At 36.3% G+C, this 20,748-nt stretch overlaps 1 protein-coding gene across 1 annotated transcript in view; it reads right to left on the reverse strand.

The window, feature by feature from the left end:
* The window catches only part of SMC5 (structural maintenance of chromosomes 5), a 96,063-nt gene that overhangs the window by 69,621 nt on the left and 5,694 nt on the right, over positions 1-20,748 (reverse strand). The window contains exons 2-7 of the mRNA XM_049770930.1: positions 18,855-18,996; positions 15,353-15,405; positions 8,003-8,165; positions 6,127-6,261; positions 2,899-3,039; positions 346-507 (exon numbers count right to left, since the gene is read on the reverse strand). Of these exons, the coding sequence (XP_049626887.1) occupies positions 346-507; positions 2,899-3,039; positions 6,127-6,261; positions 8,003-8,165; positions 15,353-15,405; positions 18,855-18,996 (796 nt within the window). The remainder of the gene's footprint in view (positions 1-345; positions 508-2,898; positions 3,040-6,126; positions 6,262-8,002; positions 8,166-15,352; positions 15,406-18,854; positions 18,997-20,748) is intronic.

The raw sequence follows: 20,748 nt of genomic DNA on the forward strand, positions 1-20,748 counted from the left end.
GAATCCTGTTTATGGGTGATTGGGCTTCCACTGTAACTTTACCCTGTCCTCTTTCTTTGCATCTTTGTTGTCATAATTAAAATAATAAAAAAAATAATTAATAAAAAAAAAAGAAAGAAAGAAAGAAAGAAAGAAAGAAAGAAAGAAAGAAAGAAAGAAAGAAAGAAAGAAAGAAAGAAAGAAAGAAAGAAAGAAAGAAAGAAAGAAAGAAAGAAAGAAAGAAAGAAAGAAAGAAAAAGGAGAAAGACAAACTATAAGCCAATCTACAAAGCACTTAAAAATACCAGTAACATATTTTTGCATTTTCCAAAATATAGAAAATCCAAAAATCAGTTAGAAAAGTACCTTTTCTTTAATTCGAGCCTCTATAGTGTGGCGCTGCCTTTCACTCTCTTCAATACGACGTACAATAGGAATCTGCCCATCTTTCAGTTTTCTGACCTCTTCCTTCACTTGGTCACGAGCTAGTTTTACTTCTTCATATTCCTGACGAACATTTTCATATTCCTTGAAACCAATTTCAAAAACAAGTTGTTAAAGTACTGATAGTTTAACCTAACTCAACTCACAGCTCAGGCCAAAATCATAAAAAAGAGTAGCAGATACTCTTTTCAAGAAATTTAATGTAAAATTTGTCTTTTGAAATATGTTAGAAATAGTAAAGATCAACATGATTTACCAAAAATATTTATATCCATTGAGCATTAGATTTTCTTACTTCCATATACCATCTTTTGTTTCTGACATTTATGAATGGCTACTAAAACTAGGTTTTCCTTCAGTCTATCAGTAAGAAATGTATTAAAAAGTGAAAGAAATTTACTTGTGAGAAGTGAAAGAGAAGAAAGCATACACCAAGAAAATGGATCAAAAGGAAAACAATACTAAGTACACTAAAGTAGTTTATTTGCACGTGGCTGACCCTGATTCAATCCCTGGTATCCCTTATAAGTACCCCAAGTTTGAAAGGAGTGATTCATGAGTGCAGACCCAGAAGTAATCCCTTAGCACTGCTGGGTGTGGCTGGAAAATGCTAATGAAATAAGAATAGTGTTGAGATAGTTAAATAGGATGAGGAAAGAAAACAAAAACTGAAATAACTAGTATACCCAAAAACAATGGAGGAAAGAATAAAAGAAAACAAAGAACAGTTTTAGAACAAAGGGAAAATCAGAAGACTTCTCAAATCAAAAATAATGTGTAAGAGTAATAAGTAATAAAGTAATAAGACTGGAGGGGCCAGAGTGATAGCACAGCACAGTGCCGACAAATGTTAGATACCAGACATTCTGTAAGGTACCCCTAGCCTGCCAGGGGTAGTTTCTGAGTACAGACCCAGGAGTAACTCCAGAGTGCTGTCAGGTGTGGCCCAAAACAAAAACGAAATAATTATCTGAGCAAGAATTGTATAGTGGGTAAGGCATTTGATTTGCATGCAACCATCTCGTGTTTGTTCCCTGGCATCCCACATTATCCCCCCAGCCCACTGAGTGCAGAGCCACAGAGCCAGAAGTAATCACTGAGCACTGCTGAGTGTGGCCCCAAAACAAACAAAAATATAAAAAGACACTGGTAAATGTAACTAAAGTGAGATGAAAATTAACAAAATTATGGGACAGGTCACAATCATAGTCATATTTTTCAAACTTAATTTTTATAAATGACTTGTTATTTAATTATTCATCCAGCTTTTTAACATACTATATTCTATATATAGGCTATAAAATAATGCACTAAATTACTGGATATAGTAGTCTCAGTAAACTTAGAAAGCATGTTAGAAGATTATAAAAAAAGTGTTTAAGTAACCTTGAGAACACTCAAAGATTTAGTTTTTACATGTGCAAACATGTAATATTTTATAAAACAGAACTATCTTATCTGAATATCCAAATCTGTTAGAATTAAAAGTATGGATTTTATTGTTTGTAATACAAAATTACAGCCTTATAATCTAATTAGCTATACCGTAAGAGATCAATTTTATTACATCAAATAACAATAAAATAAGCAAAGTATCCACTATAGTACCTTATTGGTGATGTTAAGAAATGATACTTAGGGCCGGGCGGTGGCGCTGGAGGTAAGGTGCCTGCCTTGCCTGCGCTAGCCTAGGACGGACCGAGGTTCGATCCCCCGGCGTCCCATATGGTCCCCCAAGAAGCCAGGAGCAACTTCTGAGCGCATAGCCAGGAGTAACCCCTGAGCGTCACAGGGTGTGGCCCAAAAACCAAAAAAAAAAAAAAAAAAGAAATGATACTTAAATATCTAAACCAGAGTCAATAATAATGAAATTATGAGACCCAAACTTTAATGACCAAACTTATAAAGGTGTCTTGTCAAGATGGCAGTTTTTGTGGAAGGGGGTATGGGAAGAAACTTGGTTTAAGAAAAATTAAGGACATTATTGTATTAATGCCCAAAGACAATAGAGATGAGGGCCAGGAGGACCGGCTCACAATATGAAGCTCACCACAAAGAGTGGTGAGTGCAGTTAAGGAAATAACTATCATGACAATCTTAACAAGTGAGAGAAGTAGAATGCCTATATTCGAGACAGGATTGGAAAGGAAGGAGGGGGGACATTGGTGATGGGAATGTTGCACTGGTAAAGGGGGATTTATGACTGAAATCCAACTACAATCATGCTTGTAATCATGGTGCTTAACTAAATATTTTATGTTAAAAAAAAAGAAACCTGGAAAAATTGGTGGAGGGAAGTTGACACTGGCGGTAGGATTGCTACTGGAACCACTCTGTCTAAAACTCAACTGTGAACTACTTTGTAAATCAGTGTTTTAACATAAAAATATTTAAAATAGAAATTTAGTACCATATTTATAACTTTTCTTCTGCTAAAAGTAATACTATTTTTGTCTCTTGACGAGTAAGACTTACCACCCACGGTCTTTTTGCTTCAAGCATCTCAATCAAATCTAAATGTCGTTTACGTTCATAGAATCTCTCTACATCTTGTTTGTATCTTTCATTCCTCTGAACCATCTTCTCTAGATACTCGGTTTTCTCTTTGCATGAGGTCTAAAATAAAACATTAAAAAAAAATGTTAACTAAAAGAAGACAACAGGTCAATTTTTGTAATAATGAAAATATATAACAGCAGCAAAAGATTACTAAAGAATCCCATAAGCATTCTTAATAACTAAGTAAATCTAACACCTTATTCTATTGTAGGATACATGATATATGAATCTGTATCAAGATGTCCCGATACATGTGATCTAGAATTTCTCATCTCTCATAACAGAAGAAACACACCTGACCCCTTTTTACCTCCAGGGTGCAAATTATTCTCTCACAGATGAAAGAGGAGAAGCAAAAGCTGTATAGTGATATTCAAATATTATAAAAGTATGTTATAAATATCTGATTTACATACTTATGAGATAAAATTCAGTCCTAATATTTTGAATTAACAACCATAAAGATGTACTCAGTACCTAATAAGATACGTGGTTTTCAAAGAGGAGGTAAGCAGCTTAGGTGAGTAATTCAAATGCATGGATTAAATTGATGAAACAGGGAACAGTAAGTAAAGGGAGTATCTGAAGTAGGTTAATGACCAACAAACTCAGACTAAACCATCTGGTTATACATCTAGGAAAATAAATAATAAAAATAGAAATAGAGAGCTAACTCATGGGTTTAAGAGCCTGGTTTGAATGTGAACACTGGGGTTCAATCCCTGGTACCATGTGGTTCTCCCCTCTTTGCCAGGAGTGATCCTGAAACACTGGTGGATACGCCAAACAACGAAAGAGCAGATAAACAACTGCTGAACTGATTAAGATGTTGAGGGCAGACAAAATAATCTTGAAAAAGCTAAAAAAAATTATGAGGAAGATAGGGGATAGGCTAGGGTAAGAGTTAGGATTAGAGTTAGGGGAAGGAAAGGGAAGCTAAGTCATCAACTACAGAGAGTTAAAATGGAAAGCATTTGTTATTTCTTGTAAAGATAATAAAGAATTTATTTTAGTTACTAGGACTTGGAAATTAATTCATTAAATAAAATTTCAAATTGTATGCTACACAATTATATGTAACATTGCTCTATAAAGTTTAGGAGAACAACTTCAAATCTCAATAGACTGAGCAAAGTGTGTGTGTGTGTGTGTGTGTGTGTGTGTGTGTGTGTGTGTGTGTGTGTGTGTGTGTGTGTGTGTGTGTGTGTGTGTAAATGCTTCTTTCTACAATCTACCCTCAACCAACTCATAAAATAAAGAGAACTGGGTCCACAAAGATGCTATTCAAAAGCTGTATGGACTCTGCCTCTAAGCCTTACTCAATGCCTGGCACCTGGCAAGTATTTATATACAATAAATAAAATTCTTTTCAAATACAGCACCTTAATCAGAAAAAAAAAAATTGTGTGTGATGACTTACTTTTGAGTGACATCTGGTAGTGTTCGGGATTGTTCGAGGCTCTGCACAAAGGAATTACTCCTGGCAGTGCTTGGGGGACTATATCAGAAGCTGAGGATTGAATCCAGGTTGGTAGTGTGCAAGGCTTACACTATCCCATACACTATCGCTTTGGCCCCAGAAAATATTTTATCTTACAGTATTGATTTGTTCCTTAGAAAATCAACTTATAATATTTAAGAAAACATTTTTATAAACATTAGATTATCAAATTCATTCTTTTTAAAAGTTAATAAACAATTATTATCACCTGAGATTCATATTTTGAGATAGCAACTGAAATGTCTTTGTTTTTGTTCTTATGCACCTTTTACTAGAATACCTTTTTTTTTTTTTTTTTTTTTTTTGGTTTTTGGGCCACACCCTGTGACGCTCAGGGGTTACTCCTGGCTATGCGCTCAGAAGTTGCTCCTGGCTTCTTGGGGGACCATATGGGACGCCGGGGGATCGAACCGAGGTCCGTCCTAGGCTAGCGCAGGCAAGGCAGGCACCTTACCTCCAGCGCCACCGCCCGGCCCCTAGAATACCTTTTTATAGCAGTGTGTCCATAGTTAAAATGAAGCCTCAAGTCTGAGATTTCTTAATTTAAGGAAAGACAAAACTAGAAAGAAAGGTACTGAATTCCAAATGACATCTGACAAAATGGGTTATTAAAGCCAAAATAGAGGGGCCCGGAGAGATAGCACAGCGGTGTTTGCCTTGCAAGCAGCTGATCCAGGACCAAAGGTGGTTGGTTCGAATCCCGGTGTCCCATATGGTCCCCGGTGCCTGCCAGGAGCTATTTCTGAGCAGACAGCCAGAAGTAACCCCTGAGCACCGCCGGGTGTGGCCCAAAAACCAAAAAAAAAAAAAAAAAAAAAAAAAAAAAAAAAAAAAAAAAAAAAGCCAAAATAGAGAGCATAACTATGATTTGTTTCCATTTCCTTTAATTTTCTTCTAAATATATTTTAATTTAACAATAGTACCAAAATTTTTGGTTTTAGGGGTACAGCTGTCTTTGCTCGGGGTTTTATTCCTGGTTCAGTGTTTAGGGATCACTCCTAACAATGCTCAAAAAACTGTTTATAATGCTGATAACTGAATCAGAATCAGCTGTGTGAAAGGATCTCTGTCTTACTCCCTGTACTACCTCTCTGGCTCCAACATTACTATTTTATACCTGCACTGCTGTACTGTAGTGCCAGGTGTTTTGGTTTGGTTTTAGGGCCACACTTAGCAGTTCTTGGACGATATTTCTAGATAGATGCTCAGGAGTTATTCATGGCAAGGCTAAAGGGGCCGTCCAGTGTTAAGGATCAAGCCAGGTGCTACAACATGCAAATCCTGTGCATGTTGGCAATCTCCCCAACCCCATTCTCATTTTCTGAAAACTAATGTCAGCAATACAATCCTAACAAGAAAAAAATGAAAAGTATACAAAACTCACTCCATGAATGAGAACCGTATTTTATTTGTGCATGTCATAATATAGAAACTGTAAGAGAAAATAAATGAGTTATCCACCGCTATCTCCAGCTCAAGTAATCTAGAGTTAGAGTAACTCTTAAGATCTGGCATTGGCAGACTGAGAGTCTAGCTAGGATGGAGCCTAAGATCCCAAGCACTGCTGTGGAATCCTCTTCTTCACACATACAAAAACACCCTTATCCCCCCCCCCCCGCCCCCCAAATGATTTGTTTAAATACCTCTAGTTGCTTTTCTTTCTCCCTGAAGTTTTTCAGTTCACAGTGATATCTGTGCATTTCCGGGGGACCAATTGACTTCTCAGTAGCTTCAAGAAGTTCAATTTTAGTGAGTTTAGCGAATTCTCCAACTTTATCCTGGAGCACAAACAAATATTAGCAAATATCTTCAAAATAAACTTCATTCAACATCACACTTGCCAAGATAAAACCTATTTAAAAGTTATTTTTGTTATGTAAATCTTAATATATTTTGTATATTAATAAAGATAAATTAGGGTATAAACTGGCATGCTTTTGAAAATCTAAAAAAACTCTACATATAATCAGTTAAAATGACTTTATACAAATAACAGAATTTGTGTATAAAGGAAAACAAAGTTTTGGAATAATAATATAGGGTAGAGTGTTTTCCTTCTATACAGTGGACACGAGTTCAAGCCCCAGCACTTCTTATGATACCCTACTCATGCCCTTGGGAGTAACCTCGAAAAACACTTAGTTCTTGGATTGAAATGATCATTATTTGTCACAGCTTATCTTATGAAAAGAGGTAATTCAAACACTTACTTCTGGAGAGGGTGTAGAATACACTGATAAATAAAAAGCTTTACATTTTTAACTTTTTTAACTTAACTACTACATATAATCAAATAATAACCATTGTATCTTTGTTGTTTTTGGCTATACCAACTGTGCTCAAGGATCACTCCTGGCAGGATTCTGGGGGCCTTATAGATGCTGAGAATCAAAATAGAATTGGCCACATGCCAACAAGACAAGGTGCCTTTCCCACTGTACTATTGCTCTCACCCAAACCACCATTTTCTGAAGGAAAAACATAACTATAATTCAGTGACAAGACAAACTCATCAAAGATAAATTTCAATTAGTCTGCTTGATTTGGGACCACTCCTAGCAGTGGCCAGGGTTTACTGTGCTTAGGGAATCACTCAGTAGCCGGACTGGGAGTATAATATGGGGATTGAAAGTGAGTTGGTTGCATGCAAGTCAAATCCCAATCACTGGGGACAGGGCTATAGCATACATAGCGGTAGGTCATTTGCCTTGCATCGGCTGACCCAAAACAGACTTGGGTTTGCTCCCCGGCATCCCATATGGTCATCCGGAGCCAGGAATAATTTCTGAGTGCAAAGCCAGAAACCAAAAATAAAAACCAAAGCCCACTCACTACTCACTATACTATTTTTCCAGTCTAGCAAAGATAAATCCTAAAGGTATTTGACTTTAACTTGCATATAAGAATACTTTATTTTGCTAAACAGATTTTAAAAAGTATACCTATAAATTTAAGAATGTTATTAATATTATATACAAATATATTGATTTGCTTAACATTTTGAGTCTACAAACAGAAGCATATATCTAACTACTGTAAAAAAAGACAAACTCATTTCCTTCTATCACTTATACTAGAAGATACTTTATTAATTCAAAATTCCCAAATTATTACAAATTAAGCTCATATATAAAAGATGAGCTACAACCTTTCATAATAAACTTAGTATTAGAATGCTATTTTCCAGGCAGGTACAAAAGTATAGAGGCGATAGCATTTGCCTTATATGCAGCCAACCTAGGTTCTATCTCAATCATCCCATATGGTCCCCGGAACACTGTCAGAAGTAATTCCTGAATGCAGAAGTAGTAATAACCCCTGAAAATTACCAAATGTGGCCTCAAAACAAATAAAATAACAACCAAAAAAGCAAGCTATTTTTAGTTTTAACTATTACAATATCCTTCTAATATTACAATCTTCTGATTGTAAAAAAGAAAAAAAGAAACATTCTGTCCAAAAAAAAAAAAAAAGAAACATTCTGTACAAAATTTCCTCATTCATACAATTATTTCCTACCTGAGGTAGAAATTGGCAAAGATTGCCCACTTGAATATTTAAAGCTGCAACCTGCTCTTCTACTACTTTCTGGGTTGTAGATTTTTTGTTGATGAACCAAAAGGACTGATTTTTTGCGACATCGATCTCACGGGTAATTACAAGATTTCCAGAAGTCCTGTACCTAGTTAAAAAATAATTTTAAAATCTTTATATTCAAAATAATAGTTTAGAAAAAAGATTTCCAAATTTCTCTTATACAAGTGTTGCTAGATAGGATCATTATATTTTTAATCTTGACATTAAAGTCTCATAATTTATTAATTTATTAGCAACAATACAAAAATGATCATATGGAAATCAGCATATTTTGACATTCAAAATTAAATTGTTAGAATAAAACTAAAACAAATTCCATTATTAACTCCCAAACACTACCAATCACATTATATGGAGTTATTTATCCTTTTTAATCAGCATGCTCATCTCTAATCCACACGTTTACTGCAATTCAAAAGGTCAAGTTGATAAAGTAATGCATATAAAGCTAAACTTTAAAAATTCTTTGTATTTGGAAAACACATGCATGGGAAACCAACTTTAGAAAATATAATCAAAAGTATTCCAGTATCAAATGTAGGCTGTTACAGTTTTCCTTATTACTCAGAATTCTGAGAGAACTACAATCATATGGATATTGAGGAACATTAACAGAGAATCCGAGGGGGTGGAATGATAGCACAGCAGGATAAGACATTTATTTGCCTTGCATGCAGCCAACTTGGGCATCCCTGGCATCTCTTTTGGTCCCCAAGTCTTCCAGGAGTGATTCCTGAGCAGAGCCAGGAGTAACCTCTGATAGCCATTGAATGTGGCCCCCAAACCATAAATGAATGAATAAAAAATTAAATAAATAATTAAATAAATAAATAATTCAAAAGAAGGGTATTTACTTCTTTCTTGTTTTTAGAAGTACTAGTGCTCCACTCCCATCTATTCATCCATCTTTTTCACTGGGAATCAGCAGCATGTAATAAAAAAATAAAATTGGTGTCCACTGGCTAAATGAAAATTATTACTTACCAACGTGTAAACACAGATTATACCATAATTAAATATTTCAAACAGCAAGATTTTAGGACTTTTAAGAGTTTTAAACTTTTCATTTCCAGTAGAATGATTATTAGCAAAAGACCTTTTGCTCTTCCTATATAAACTTTAAATATATACCTCTTCCATTTATAAGTCAGAATGAAAGGAAGGAATTCTTGACAAAATCCCAGCACAAGTGGGAACCCAAAGAGAAAAAAATAAAGTTGCCTTTCACCGTAAGGACCTTTGTTCAGCCAGAGTCTTGCACATTTATTTTTGATACCCTGGGAGAGGAGCTGTAGATAAAGCTTTCCAAGATGAAGATCTCAGAGCAAGCCATCCTCAAAGACAGTATTCCCCTCACTGTGAGGGCACTAGACAGATTCTATCACTACCACTACTAGTAAGGACGGCAAGATAAATTGTAATTTCAATTATGACCTAAACAGTGAAACAAAAATATCCCTTGACAGCTTCTAGTCACAAGTTAGTCCCAAACAAGCATTTATCTTTAAATAATGTAACACATCCACATCGATGGAGATTCAAAATCCTTAGATTGAAATTATCCAGTGGTCTCTAGCAGAAGTTAATAGCAATTCTCTCTCTTCAGGTATCTACTTTTATCATCAAAATATTAACACAAAGAAGTGAAAGAAAACAACCACTGAAATACACCCATACAAGAAAACTAAGCATCTAGGATAGAAATAACCAGTATGTGTCCCTCAGGATTAGAAAGTATTGCCCTTCCCTGGGCATATCCCTTGAGGCATTGAAATATGTTTGCATATACATGTTTGAATGCATATGTATATACACTTTTTTTTTTTTTTTTGGTTTTGGGGTCACACCCGGCGGTGCTCAGGGGTTACTCCTGGCTGTCTGCTCAGAAATAGGTCCTGGCAGGCACGGGGGACCATATGGGACACCGGGATTCGAACCAACCACCTTTGGTCCTGGATCAGCTGCTTGCAAGGCAAACACCGCTGTGCTATCTCTCCGGGCCCTATACACACATATTTTTTTTTTTTTTTTTGGTTTTTGGGCCACACCCGGTAACACTCAGGGGTTACTCCTGGCTATGAGCTCAGAAGTCGCTCCTGGTTTGGGGGACCATATGGGACACCGGGGGATCGAACCGCGGTCCGTTCAAGGCTAGCGCAGGCAAGGCAGGCACCTTACCTTTAGCGCCACCGCCCGGCCCCAATACACACATATTTTAAAGGAACAAAAGCAAAGCAGAATCACTGAAATCAATGAACTCCATTATGAAATAAGTGTACTACTAGTTCAAAGAAAAAAAAGGTTGGAGGGCAAAAGATAGCTAAAAATAAAGCAAAGAGAAATGGATGTAGGATGTAACAAAGACACAAAAGGTATCAAATATCAAAGCTATTAGGAGACAAAAATGGCAGGAAAAAGGCCATCTCACATATAAAAATAGGATAAAAAGGGCAAAATAACAAAAGACATCATTCTGTCGCGACGAGCATTTGTTTAAAAAAGTAGATTTGCAATTTTCAGAGGAAGTAAAAATTATCACGAGTCAAGAATGATGAAATTAAGTATTTGTAATACAATTAAATTAAAGGTTAAATTGACAATTGAAATTAAACAATGGAACACTATAGGTTCAAAATATGAGAGAAGGCCAGAGAGAAAGTTCGGTAGATAGGAGCTAGGTATGATCGCCAGCATCCCATATGGCCTTCCAAGACCACCTGGTGGTACCAGAAACTAAAATAACTGTCAATTGTATGAAAATCAGATGAAATAAATTCAACTCTATCAAGTTGTAGCTCGTGTTTGCTGACAAGTTTTCATTTCTGCCCCAAATCATTTTGAGTTTAGCATAAGTGCTAAACTAGATAGATTTAAATTTATGGTTTTTATTCGTAATGTGTCTTCAAATTTGGAGTATTTTGTTCATGCCTATTTTTTAAAAAGTAAATAAGCAGCAAAAAATTAATATCACTTTTTAATTCACCTTTCAGCCAGTACTATTTTTTAATATTTTGATTTAATTATTTTGATCATAGTGGCTTATATATTGTTGACAATAAAATTGTAGGTACATGTTAACTTAATATCAGGGGGATTCCCATGACCAAATTGTTCTCCCTACACCTCCGTTCACGTCCTACCTCCCATATCTTCCTCCCTCACCCCCAGGGCTGCAAGAATAAGTGGTCTCCTCTGTGCCTAACTTGCTACTTAGTGGTCTTACACCTGTTTGGTCCTGGTAGCTCCCTTATTTCCTCCTGTAACCTGTAACTGGGAGGCAGGACAAGATAGATAAACTTACATGGTTTTGTTTGAAGAAGAGAAAACTAATAAACTGGGGTAAAAATCAAATACTCCTAAAATGGGCGGAGTCCTTCTAGAGGCTCTTATCATCGGTTTGAGAGACAAAGGGGAAAAAGGTGAATCACCCCAACAGAACGAAAAGAAGTGTCAAATAAAATATCCAGTGAGCACTCTGACAATAAAGGTAAGTACCACATAAAAGCCATGATCTTGAAATAAAAATATTCAGCCAGTACTATTTACTTTATCCCTCATAATTTCATAACAAGGTATCTATCTTATGTCTCTAAATTTAAAAATACAACCTGTTTTATTTACTTAGTAAATAGAGATAGAGCCTCTTTTATACTATATATCTTAAATTTTTTTTCTTTTATACACTTTACCTACTGGTATCACTAATGCCATCAGTAATAAGGTTTATTCATTTTTTTTATGCATTATATCCTAGACTTGGTCCTCCACTAAAGTGTTTGCTTCCCAGGACCATTGCCTCAAGACTTCTCTCCTACAAATATATACCCCAAGCCCAAGCCCAACCCGAACCCCAATCTGCCCTGTTAAGCTCAGTTCAATATATCAATTTCCAGGTTCTATTGCTTTGGGTCATTTGTTAGTTACTGTCCTTTTTTTTGTTTGGAACACTCAGCGGTATTCAGGGCTTCTTTCAGGCTCCGCTCACAGTGATCATTCCTTTCAGTGTGAAGGGAACTATATGGGGTGCCAGAGATCTAACCTGGGTAGGCCATATGAAATGTAAGCACACTGCCCACTGCATTAATCTCTCTGACTATGCATATTTAAGTGCTATAAGAAAATTCATTCTATTCTCCTTCTGATGAACTTTACCATTCTGCACAATACAATCCAGAATCATCCATATAACAACAAATTGCATGATTTTGTCTTTTCTTTCAGTTGAATAGTATTCCATTGTGTAGATATACCAATTTCTTTATCCAGATATCTATTCTTGGACACCTGAGTTGTTTCAGATTTGGGTTATTGTGAATAGTACTGCAATGGACATAAAAGTGCAAGCTTTTGGGATCTTGAAGAAAATGACTTTAAAGATGAGAATTCTTTTTTACCCACATATATGCCAAAAGTACTGGATTATCTTATTTTTGATATGTGCCAGCTTCACTGAAAGATGAAAATTTTATGTTAAAGTTCTTTGTTCATTTTCTATTATGCTATTTATAACTTTAATAATATTTTAATAATCCTGAAGTATCTCTATATGCTATTTATGCTGAAACATTTTCTCCCAATATAAATATTTTGTTTTCCTCTCCAGGGTTAATCTTATTCTAAGACTATTCTTCGTTGCAGGAATAACAGTACTGGTAAGGTGCTTATTTAGTACATGGCTGATCAGGGTTCGATTCCCAGCAACCCAATGGTCCTCCAAGCAAAGGGATAAGCCCTGAGCACTTCAGGTGTGGTCCAAAAACCAAAAAAAAGTATATTCCTAGGACTTCAAAAAATATTCTACACATAATCTATTAATTTCAAAAGCACATATACTTTTACTGTCTTCAACATATCTAGATTTTTTTCTCATGTAAAAAAATATATTTTATGCTATATGCTTTTAAAACAGTCCATTATTAATAGTATTTTAAAGCACAGACTCTCCATAAAAATACTGTAGATTAAAAAATTGCTAGTTATTTCAACCCAAAAAAAAAAAAATTGGGGGGGGTGGAGAGGCAATACCCAGCAGCCTTCAGGAGTTACTCCTGGCTCTGTGTTCAGAAATCACTCCTGGCAGACTCATGGAACTATCTGAAATGCCAGGGATCAAACCTGAGTAGGCTACAGGCAAGGCAAACACCCTACCAGCTGGGGCTATCACTCCAAACCCATCTTCCAAACAATTTTTAATTATCCTTCAAACTGTTACCTTTATAATAAATTATACATATATGATTAGCTGTTTCTATTTCTCCTGTTTTCTCTAATTTCCGGTACCAATTTCATACAATCAACATTTTGAAATATCTTACACAAATAACTTATACCTAAGTCTGCTTATTCAAAATCTTGGCTTTGTAGTATATTAATTCCTCCAGATGAGCTTTAAAATCAATTTGTAAACTTACCTGATACTCTTGTTGCAACTATCAAAATTTTATATTAACTTAAAAAACTTAGGAACTTAGGAATAACTTAGGAATATAACAGGCATCTCCATTCATTTTCTCAGCAAAATTCTAGTATCTTAATAACTGTAATTTAATTATTTTTCACATTTGTGTGTGTCTGTCAACTCTATGAATAAAATTTCTTCTAACAATATCTGAATAAAACACTATATCCTACTGATATGATAGCCCTACTGAATAATCGTTATGAGCTACTTTAGTTAAAAAAAAAAATCCCGTAACTTTTTTTTGGAAGGGCCACAACCAGTGCTACTCTAGCACTTACTCTCAGCTCTGTACTCAGAAATCACTACTAGCCAGGATTGGGGGGTCTCGGGAAGAGATGTGGTGCTGGGAATCAAGTCCACTTCAGCTGTGTGCACTTACCTACTGTACTAGTAAGTATAAGGCACTTACCCACTGTACTATCTCTCCAGCCCCTCCATGACTTTCTATGGAACAGTCGAAAACTAATCTTAATCAGCAATGTTTCAATCTTGAAAACTGGTGAAAATGAAAAATATTTGGAGAACCAGAGTGACAGTACAGTGAATAGGGCTTTGCATGTGGTCAATCTGGATTCAATCCCCAGTCACCCATATGGTCTTTGAAACTGCCAATGATCCTTGTTAGAGCCAGGAGACATCCCTGAGAACTATTGTGGCCCCCAAATAAAACAAAATAAAAATGAAACAATTTTTGTAGTCAACTAAGGCAGAAACCCACTAACTATGGTGACAGAGCTGAAAGAGTTCAAAAACAATGGATTGTAGGAGGTTTGGGTGGATTCAATCCCTAGCACTCCATGGTACTTCAATTACTGAGCAAGGGGCAATCCGAGACTAGGCATAGACTCCACACTAAAAAAACAACAAGGGGCCAGAGCAGTGGCACAAGTGGTAAGGCTAGCCCAGGACAGACCACAGTTCAAACACTCACCCCCTCACCCCCATGCATCCATAAGGTCCCCCAAGCCAGGAGCGATTTCTGAATGCATAGCCAGGAGTAACTCGTCATCAGGTGTGGCCAAAAAAAAAAAAAAAAAAACAAAAACAAAAAAAAGATAAATAACAACTATTTAACTCTGCAGATATACACTTATATATAAGTATTTATAGTAGTGCCAACATATAATTCCTATAGGTATTTATAATAGTGCCATTACATAATCTGATATACCATGTAAACAGCAATAATTTTTGTCTTAACTTTATTAGATGTTTCTGAGCTTTATAAAAGCACCAATCTAAATAATGTACATATTCACATATGAGATAAAGTATATATTCTAAGAATGTTTAACAAGATTCACTGAATACTAACACTGATGCATCAGAAATGGCTGCCAAGTCTGATAAATGGAGAACATATGGGAGGAAGGAAAGCAATATTAAAATAAGACATGGGCATTCAGTTATGTCATAAAAGCAAACAATACAGATGTGAATAAACTTCAAATAGAAGACATTCTTAAATAATTCTATTTTAGAAATAACTATTTTAATAGTTGGTGAATTTTATATACAGCAAATACTTACTACTTTTGATGTTTTGGTGTGTTATTTTGCGGAAAGGGGATGAGGTGGGGCACAGCCAGCAATGCTCAGGGTTTACTACTGGCTCTGCATTCAGGAATTACACCTGGTAGTGCTTGGGGGACCATATAAAATGCCAGGATCAAACCCAAGTTAGCTACATGCAAGACAAACACCTTGCCTGCTGTACAATCAATCCAGACTCTCGTTATTCTTTTTAGAAGTCATCAAAATGGCATGAACGGGAACTAACACAAAGGGGTTTCAGCATTAGCAATACTTACAATTCAATTTCAACCATGCCTTTGGTACAGCCTCTCTTCACAAAAAAACCAACCTAAGACAAGAAAGAAGATATGTGATGACATCCAGTTACATCTCAACAAACTCATACTTTGTCAGATCATGACTCTTTCAATAACTACTTGAATGGTCAAAGGAACCATCCCAGATCTGGACTCCTCCATTGCTTGTACGTACGATAATATTAGTCACCATCTCCTGAACAAACCTTCTATGAAGCAGGCACTGAGCCTCTTAGTATAAAAAAAGCAAACACAGTTAAGTGGCAGGTGAAGCAAGGACCCAAACTCAAGCAATCTGGTTCCAGAGCCTTCACACTTAGTCACTATTGTAAACAATCTCTCAAAAGGGAAAAGTCAGTGAAAAATAAATCTTAAGAGAATAATCATACAGAAGCATATCAAATCTCTCTGGTACCACTGTAGATTCTATTAATTCACAAAGATTAAATATTAACCACTAATATTACCCATCATTATTACTAATTAAAAGGTAATTATCATCATCTTTTTTTATTTTTTTGGATTTTGGGCCACACCAGGTAATGCTCAGGGGTTACTCCTGGCTATGCGCTCAGAAATCGCTCCTGGCTTGGGGGACTATATGGGACGCCAGGAGATCGAACCACGGTCCATCCTAGGCTAGCGCTGGCAAGGCAGACACCTTACCTCTAGTGCCACCATGCTGGCCCCTATCATCTTTTAAAAAAGGAATAGTATCATTACAATTAATATTAAAATACACATGTTGAGCATAAACACAGAAAGACAGTGTCTAAAATAAAATTAGACTAGCTTTTGGTCTATGATCTATTCAACAAACAAGATCTCCAATTCCAGAGGTCTGACTGAGACAATCGCAACTGAACTGAAGGGTCTTCCGGAAGCCTAACGAAAGACTCTATTCCAGGCTCTATCCTAGGAGCAACGTAATGACCAAGACCACCAACTACAGAAGATGGATTAAAACGACACTGAAGAGGCAGACCTGCTAGAACCACAAAGAAAGACTTCATCATAAGCTCCATTCCTTGAGCTGTACAGACACCAAGATCTCTAGATACAGAGGTCTGATTTTACCATCCATGATAAAGCAGAAGTCTTCCATACACCACAAAAGCACTGAGGGGAGAGTAAATGATCATGCAAGGAGTCTATAGTTAATCCCATAACAGTATACTTCAGGGGTGAGAAACCTTGTATCTCCTAGGCCAAGGGAATTCCCTCTATAATATCCCCAAGAGTTACTGTGCGTATGCAAGGGTAAAAAGAAAAAAAAAAGCACAAAATAATTATTTTTCCACATATATATTGATTAATTGATCGATTTTATTTTGACGTCTTTATTTTTGTGTAGATATTGAAGTTGATGTCTCCAGTTTTATTTTATTTTATTTTATTTTATCTTTCTCTTTCTTTTTGCACTCCGGCATGGTTTGATTTCATAACCGAGACTATTGTGTGGTGCTTGCCTTTATTGCTGTAGTGCTCACTGGATATTTAATTTGATATTTCTTTCTGTATTGATGGTGGTGTTTCAATTACCTTTTTCATGTCCTATCTCAAACTGAGGTTGAAAGCCTCTAGAGCAGGGGTCTCAAACTCTGTGGGCCGCAAATGGCCCTCCATACAGCATTTTGTAGCCCTGCCCTAGAGGAATCTGTTTTTGTTTTGTTTTGTTTTAGTTGTTTGGGTCACACCCCCCAATGTTTAAGGCTTACTATTGACTTTGCACTCAAGGATCACCCCAATTTTGCCTCCTGTGGCCCCCAGGTAAATTGAGTTTGAGACCCCTGCTCTAGAAGGACTCTGCCCATTTCCAGCTTATTTGATTGTTTTAATTTATTCATTTTTCTTACTTTTTTACTCCATTCTATTGCTTTTCTTTCCTTCAAACAAAACCACATAACTTGAATTATTGAGCTCTACCTCTCAAATTGAGAGAGAAACAAGGGAGGGTACCAGGACCGAACAGATATATGATCACTAATAGTAAGCTAGAAAAAGAGAGGGCCACCTACTCTAGCAGCCCGGGGGGTGATGGTGGGGAATATGGGTTGCAGGAAGGGAACAGGATGGGGGGAAGACAAATTTGGTGATAGATATTCCCCTGATTCAATGTTAATATGTACCTACAATACTACTGTGAAAGATATGTAAGCCAATATGATCAAAATAAAAATTTAAAAAAGTTTTCAATTGCAATAAATAAATAAATAAATAAATAAATAAATAAATAAATAAAATGACAGTGTTCAGCTTATTTGGCCATACCTGGCAGTACTCAAGGCTTATTTGCTAGCACAGAATTGGGGGTCAATATGGTGCCAGAGATCAAATCTGGATATCCTACATGCAAAGTAAGTTCTAAGCTCTTTGAGTCATCTCTCTAGCCCCCCAGATTGGATCTTAAAATAGGTTGTAATTTCTTTCAGGAAGCCATACTTAGATTCCTATAGGGTTCCAGGGATAGAATACAGGTCAGGTCAGTCAAGAGCAAGGCTGACATTTGCCTTACTCGTTGTCTGATCTCTCTAAGAAGTATGAGTAAAAGTATGAGGCTGGGAAGACAGTACATGGATTAAGGCGCATGTCTTGCTGCCAACCGTTATTTAACCCCAGCACCACATGCATGGTACTTGAGCACTGGGCATCAGTGGGTACATACAGCCCTAGAGGTCCCTGAGCTCCACATGAGTGATCGAGATAATCCATTTGGTGAAGAATCCACAGAGAGGAATAATTCTGGTGCTACACCTGGCTCTCCTGGCAATGTTCAGAGAGGACAAAATAAAGGAGGGGACAAAACTATGGTTGGCCACAAGCAAGGCAGATACCCCAACCACTGGCCAATCCCTTTGGTTTTCAGGACACTAGGTTTGAACTCATCATCTCACATTTGAGAGGCAGACATTTTAAGTCACTGAGTGATATTCTGAGTTCCCTGATTAAGAATTAACTTTTTAATTATTTTTTCTCTACTGCATTCAAAACTGATACTGAGATAAGTACCCCTAATATCCCTGTTTGTGAAGGTGGTTTTTGTTTGACTTCTAAATTTGTTTCTAGTACTTCCCCACCTTCTGGAACCTCTCCCCATCTGCCATCCTTCCATCTTGCACAATCAAAGACAGATTTTAAGTACAAGGTAACCAAGTGCTCCTGAGAAAACTTGTCAAAAGTCTTTTGATCAACAGAATTTTGTTTCTGCCCTTGGTAAATTTGCTTATCTATCCACAAATTCAGCAATACATTTAAAAAGTTGTATCTTATTTTAATTCTAAGATTTTAGGTGTCCCATACTTGAATTCTTCAAGTCAAAATATACTCAGAAATAGAAACTCCTAGCTCCTCTACATGACAACTTCATTCTTTATAATACAGCACTACACATTAGCCATACATAAGGAACTGAGATACAGAAATTGATTTATCAAATAGCTTTGAACTGTTACATTGTTGTTACTTAAAATATTTAACTCACCTTATCTGCCCGGCCCATGAAAGCAGGTTTGCCTGCTAATCCAAGGCAAATGGCACACACAATGCTGGACTTCCCTGTTCCATTAGCTCCAATAATCATATTCAAATGAGGCCCAGGAGATACTTCACAGATATCATATGTCCTGGATTATAAAAAAGATGATATTAATAAAAAGAGAAGAGAAAAAAACTTTCTTTAAATTATCTACAATCTTCCTCAAATAATTTTAAATGTCAAATTTAATGTTATTATCAGTTGTCAGTAAGTGGGGAAAAAAATCAGTGGGAAGACTGAAAAAGCAAAAATGTGTTCTTAAAAAGAAAACTAGAAAAAACAATAAATATAAAACAAGAACATAAGGGGAGAAATATGACCTTTTCAAATATCAGCCTGCAAGGGATATAGCTCTAAGGTAGAATACTTGCCTTGCATGAAGGAGGGGCACTGGGGATGGGATGGGATGGTGATGGGTAAGAAAAGGGATCAAATATTAGTCTGTTGAATGAAGCAAAGTTTTAACCTTATTTACTTTTCTTAATACAAATACACAATAAAATGTTTCAAGTCTGCTATACACATAATTATTTTTAAAGTTTTCTATAAGCCATGACTCATCTTAAACAGTGGATTTTATATTTTTGTTTCTCTGAAATTAAAATGCTTTAGAGCTGTTTAGGGAGGAGTAAAGGGCATGAATATGTTGTAGGTATGCGCTGATTTTTAACTCCAATGCTTTCCATCAAGGCATGCTCCTTGCTTGCCCTGTCCCCACAGTATGACTATGGTGGGATCCTAATAACCCCACGCAACAGGTGTGGTCCCAGCAGTGAAGGGTAAGTCCTTATAAAAAAATTAAGTTGCCTTAAAGCAACTTCTCATATTTTACTATTTAAAACAATTTAAATTATTTTAATTCAAATTAGAAACCTTTAAATCAATCCAAGGGTTTAATTTTTAAATTTAATTAAAAACAATCTTTTCCTTTAAAGTGCAGCATGAGGGGCCGGAGTGGTGGCACAAGTGGTAAGGCATCTGCCTTGCCTGCGCTAGCCTGGGATGGACCGAGGTGTCCCATATGGTTCCCCAAGCCTGGAGCGATTTCTGAGTGCATAGAAGGAGTAAACCCTGAGCGTCACAGGGTGTGGCCCAAAAACAAACAAACAAAAAAAATTCGGCATGAGATCCACCAAAATATCCTCTAAAAACTGCATTAACATCGTTTTGTTGTAATAGCCCTCTTTAAAAGAAAACACAACAGAAATTGCAAGTGCAAAGTGGCAATTCTTAGATACCAGAGACAATATGGCAACAGTAAAGCAAATTCTGATTCAAGTATTTCTCTAACTTATCTTTGAACCACCTAAATTGAAATCTACACAAAAGTTCTGTTCCCAAAGACTTTTAGTTAGCTGCCAACTAATTTCCTCAAGAATAAATGTTTGGCTTGCTTCTAATCTGCTAAATATAAAATCAACCAAGCTTACTTCAACATTAGTACTCAAAAATGCCACGCGGTAATAAATATAGGTGGTGAAGGAGTAAGTATTTTCTAGCAATTTTCCAACACTACTTTTTTTTTTTTTTTTAATTTAGGACCATACTGCTGATGCTTAGGGGTTACTCCTGGCTCTACCAGGAATCACTAGTCCCAGGGTTCTAGGGACCATATGGAACACAGAGTATTGAAACAGGTTTGGCCATTTGCAAGGCAAATAACCCACACACACTGTATTGTACTGTTGCTTCAGCCCCATTTAACCCATTTCTACACAGCTTCTATCTAGCTTAGATAGCCTTAGTCCTGATTGCCTTCCTAGATTTACTGTACCTGTGTGCTAATTTGTTGCTCATTGTTGTTATTGCATCATACATGACTGGTGCTTCATTTCTTTTT

Source organism: Suncus etruscus, chromosome 3 (genome assembly GCF_024139225.1).
Source record: "Suncus etruscus isolate mSunEtr1 chromosome 3, mSunEtr1.pri.cur, whole genome shotgun sequence".
Lineage (NCBI taxonomy): Eukaryota > Metazoa > Chordata > Mammalia > Eulipotyphla > Soricidae > Suncus > Suncus etruscus.